Source organism: Cyprinodon variegatus, unplaced genomic scaffold, assembly GCF_000732505.1.
Source record: "Cyprinodon variegatus isolate N-32 unplaced genomic scaffold, C_variegatus-1.0 Scaffold0, whole genome shotgun sequence".
NCBI lineage: Eukaryota > Metazoa > Chordata > Actinopteri > Cyprinodontiformes > Cyprinodontidae > Cyprinodon > Cyprinodon variegatus.
In genome coordinates this window covers 432,262-437,218 of record NW_015150453.1, presented here as the reverse complement: position 1 = coordinate 437,218, position 4,957 = coordinate 432,262, and the positions used below count along the sequence as shown (strand labels likewise).

General features: G+C 40.7%; 1 protein-coding gene across 1 annotated transcript in view; it reads left to right on the top strand.

Annotated features, from left to right (window-relative positions):
- LOC107103499 (ras/Rap GTPase-activating protein SynGAP-like) overlaps window positions 1-4,957 on the top strand; it is a 345,104-nt gene that overhangs the window by 291,427 nt on the left and 48,720 nt on the right. Inside the window, exons 14-16 of the mRNA XM_015403604.1 lie at window positions 816-1,018; window positions 2,957-3,155; window positions 3,537-4,127. Coding sequence (XP_015259090.1) covers window positions 816-1,018; window positions 2,957-3,155; window positions 3,537-4,127 — 993 coding nt within the window. The remainder of the gene's footprint in view (window positions 1-815; window positions 1,019-2,956; window positions 3,156-3,536; window positions 4,128-4,957) is intronic.

Sequence of the window (4,957 nt, the reverse complement as noted above, 5' to 3'; positions counted from 1 at the left end):
GCTTTTAATGTCCTGCAGCGCTGCACCACTACAGCACTTTTAATTGTATCTTGTATGTTTTTTATATGTGTTATGTATTGTTTTTTTTATGGCTTTGTTGTAAAGCACTTTGGGTACCATTTGGCTATTGTAAAGGGCTATACAAATAAATTTCATTCGATTTGATTTGATTTTTTAAAAGTGACAACATTTTATTGGAATGTATAAAAACTACTGGTGAGCATAGATTATTTTTTTAAACCTAGATTAATCTCACTGTAATCTTGGAATTAGTCTAGATTAATCCAGATTAAACTTGCTCATTTGAATTCTGCCAAAGGCATTGATGTTATGTATGTGCTCCCTCCAGAATTTTAAAGAAAAGGTTTACTTTTTGTGTTTGCACACACGTGATTTCGTCTTCTTACTTAAGATTTTGACAAAGTTCTAAATACTTTATTTTTTTTGCTCATTTTTTACTGTATTTTTGCTGCAAAACATTGAGTGTCCCACCTCCAGTTATAGATTGTCCCTCTTTAACAATAGAGTGTCTCCAAAAATCTGACACACACGTCCCCTTGATGAATTTATCATCTGTCGCAGCTTTCTCCACCGCTGGTCATGCACCTGCGAGGTGAACTATCAACTATATACACTATAGTTAGTGGTGGCCCAATAACGGCCCATCACTAATAAAAACCAAACAGCTTACAGCATTTTTACTCTATCACATTTAGATTGAGCATAAATATTTTATATGCTTTCAAATGTTGATTTTTCTTGGTATAAAAAAAACACTCCTGCAGCTTTCTGAAGTTTTCTCCTTCTGGCTACAGGATGCCATCATCAAGCTGGGTCCTTTGCCCCGCCTCCTGAATGACATCAGCATGGCGTTGCGTAACCCTCACCTCCAGCGGCAGCCGAGCCATCAGACAGACAGGGTGCAGGACAGACAGACAGACAGGCTGCTGTCTCGACCCAGCTTTAACCGAGGGATCTCATCAGAGTTCCAGAATCTCATGATGAGGGACTTGAACAGGTAGGAACATTTATACAGTCAACGCTTATGTATCAGTGGGGTGTAATCGTGGATATATCGTTTTTAGAAATGGTTAAACATTACAAAAAGTCTATTTTATAATTCTAAAGCCAAAGCAGGATAAAAATGCAATGCAAGTTAACTAATAGTTACTTACCGCCTTGGATTTATCCAAATAAATTTAACAAGTACAAAAGGCAACATGTTCTTAAAATGGTTTGACAGATATGAAGTCACTATCTGTCACAGTTTGTAACAGCACATTGAATTACATCACATTCAATTACACCAGCGTATAAAGCCCATTCAAAGACGAAAACAAAAAATTGGAATTTTAATTTTCGATTTTAAAGTGGCATATTGATAAGAATAAAAACACAATTTTACGATTAAAAACATACATATTTACTAGATTAAACCATGCAAATATAAGACAAAAAAGTAGGTAATTAATAAGAAAAAAAAATAGCAAATTTAGGGGGAAAAAGTAGCAAATTTGCAAGTTTAAACATGGACATTTGCGGAACAGTTTATAGATTATGATACATGTTGAGGTATGCTACATAAAGCACATGCAAATCCATCATTAATTGGGGGGCTTTAGTAATTGAATGAGATGCTACAATGGCCTCCTCATGTAAGTTTTTAAAGTGAAAATTAATGATACAATAAATGTGCATGTTTATAATCTCATAAAATTGCTTGTTTTTTCTCGTAAATTTACATGCTTATTCTGATACATTTCCTACATTTTTCTTCTAAATTTGAATGCTTAGAATCTCAAAAATTTTCATGTTTGTTTCTTGTCATTTTGGATTTTTGTTCTTATAAATTTTCTAAATTTGCATCTTTATAATCAAGTAAATTTACAAATTTTTTCTGGTACATTTGCTACTTGTTTCCCTCTATATTTGTCTCTATAATCTCGCAAATTTACATGTTTATTCTCTTAATTTGCTTGCTTTCTTCTTCTAAATTTGCATGCTTTTTTCTTGTAAATCTCGTTAGTCTGGGTGTTTTTACTCATAAATTTAGATGTTTATTCTCTAAATTTGGTACATTTTTCTTCCAAATTTCCATGCTTAGAATGTCTTAAATGTGCATGTTAGTTCTCGTAAATATGCCACTTTAAACTCAAAAATTTTACTTCCAATTTTTTTATTGTCTTTGAATTGCCCTAATTATCTGTCGTATAGCACAAGTTGCTGATTTTTTGCAGGCATTCACTCCCTCTTGAAACTAGTTGAAATGACACCTGTGCTGTGCATGTGAAGAGAAAAGTTCCCGCTGTCTGCTGTCTGAGGTGTGAAAGATGTAAATATTTATTTACTTTTTTACCAGATGATCATTTTCAGGACAGATCGGATCTTGCTTTTTGTCCTCAGTATTTACTCTTGTCATTTTCAAACTCCAATCCGTCTCCAACTTCTCTTTTCGCCATAGTAAAGTTTTATTTTCTTACTCCTGCGTCTGTCTGTGTTTTAGCTGCACATATGAAAATATTTGCATTTTTGGATAGCAACGTGTTTTTTGGATAGCATGTTTCTTTTCAAATTTCATTTTGCAAAGTGTGTTTTTTTTTTTCTAATTTCCATTCACAAAATGTGTTTCTTTAATGGGACAATAACGGAACAAAATTCTCTCCATACCTCAATAATACATAGATACGGTGTATTAAGGGTAAATACACCTCATTTAAGAACCTTTTACCTATTTCTAGATCGTTTTTCCAGTGTAGCTGATGAAAATGTTTCAGTTTTCATGTGGGGCTGCATGTATAGTAAATGATCGTAGCAGAAGTGACATTTCATTGTTTGAAAAGATGTTTGTGACAAAGTGTTGAGTGAATATTCCCAGAATACCACAGATTTGGAGCAGCTGAACTTAAAAGAATGTTCCAGATCCATCCTGTCGGCTTTACTCCTTCCTGTTTTCCAGCTCCATAGATATCACTCGTTTGCCTTCCCCCACCTCCACCGGGGGGGTCATGCCGTCCCGTTCCCAGCTGAGTTTTCAGGACCGCGATCATCCTCACCGAGCCTCCAAAGACATGTTTTACGTTTCCCGACCCCCTCTGGCCCGATCCAGCCCGGCGTACTGCACGAGCAGCTCCGACATCACGGAACCAGACGCTAAGGTGAGTCTCATCTTGCCGAACCACGGGCATCATCATCTCATCCGCTAGGTAATCTCTCTCCAGTTAGTGAGGTTAGTATGACATGCATGTTAGTCATACTGGAAGAGTCTGCAATGGTCGTACAGAGGCTCTAGTTTATCATGACATTTGCTTTTTTCCCACTGAGTCACCATGCAACTCATTCTAGCGGTATTTCCTGGGAAATACTTTCAGGCATTCCGATACCCTGACAGACCTCGTGGTAAAACACCCGCACCACCCTCACCCATATCATCCGTGCCCACCTAACATTTAAATATAAGGGGGCACATTAGCATCTCATGTCCCGTACTATTTAGGTGTCTCAGTGTAAATAAAAGCGTATCTATGATGGACCTCCAGGATTCCCGAATGAACAGCGTGTCTAACCTGCAGTCGGTGGACATGCTCAACTCCTCCCAGGCCTCCATCGCCGGTATGGGCAGCTTCGGTGGGCTGAGCAGCGGAGGCGGTGGCGGCCTGGGGTCGGGCCTGAGCAGCCAGCTGCGGGCCGGTGGGAGGTTGTCAGCTGGCTCCGGCGGCTCCAGCATGTCAGGCGGCCTCCGGCTGAGCCAGCTGAGCCAGATGGGCACCACCACCGACTCGCTATCCCAGCAGCAGCAACACCAGGCCGCCGCCATGCGCTACCCGCTTTCCTTCCAGAATCCCCTGTTTCATCTGGCGACGGCTGACGGGCCGCAGCAACAGCTCCATCACCAGCACAGCCGGGCTCAACCCCCAGCACCTCTGCTCCTGACCCCTGAACCCGAGCCCTCTCATCCGGCCTACATCCCACAGTTCGCCCACGGGGGGTTCTCTCGCAGTGAGGATCTGTCCACCCTCAGGACCCGGGACGGTCACCTGGGTCAGCCCAGCATAATCCACTCACACAGCTACAGTGACGACTACAGCAGGGCTGACTACGGACGCAGGCAAATCTCCATGCATATGCAGGTAAAGTAATTCTTCCTGAAATCGTTACGCCCTTATAGGCAACCACATAAGAGGCTTAACTTTTCAGAAATCAACACACATCCAGGAATCTTTGTGAATTTTGTCAGCCCTTGTCTGAGCCGACAGGTTTGAATGAGTTCCAGGACTGAAATGTAAATGCTTGGAGCCTGAAAATGCAATCTTCCCCCTATGTTCAGTTATGGCTTTTCTCTTTTAACCAATATGGCTTCCTTTACCCCGCTTTCAAACCATCTTTCCTCTCTGTTCAAAATCTTAACATTTTTATAGTCGAAGAACAAAAGATTTTAGCCCAAAAGCATCAACAATTTGGTCCTGGAATAACCCCAAAGACAAAAGTGATCATGATCAAATGGCCAAACACAAAATCCATATATGCAAGTCTTCAAAAACCCAGGAAAACGACGGGTTAGTCTTTGATTTGCATCTGTCCTGCAATTTGCTCAGGAGGATGGACCTCAAGGTTGTTTAAAAACATCAGCTCTCCAACTACAGATTGCTTTATGCGAGCCGACAGAAGTTACAAAGTCTTCTGGATGGGTGTTGAAAGGTCTTCAGAAAAGTCCTGTTGCTTCTGATTTAAGACCGTTTTGTGGCTCATATTCGGAGATGTCCGGTGACATTGTTTGATAATGTTGTTTGTTAAAAGCAACACTGCGTAAGTTTAACCCACGAGGGGCGCTAGACCTGCAACTTCCAGGGTAAGTGCCCCTGACGGACAGCACCAGTATCCCGCTGTGTTTTGTCTGATAGCTGACCACTTTGGACCAGCAGGTTTTAGAAGTCATGGAGTTACTTTTAAATTCAAGGTC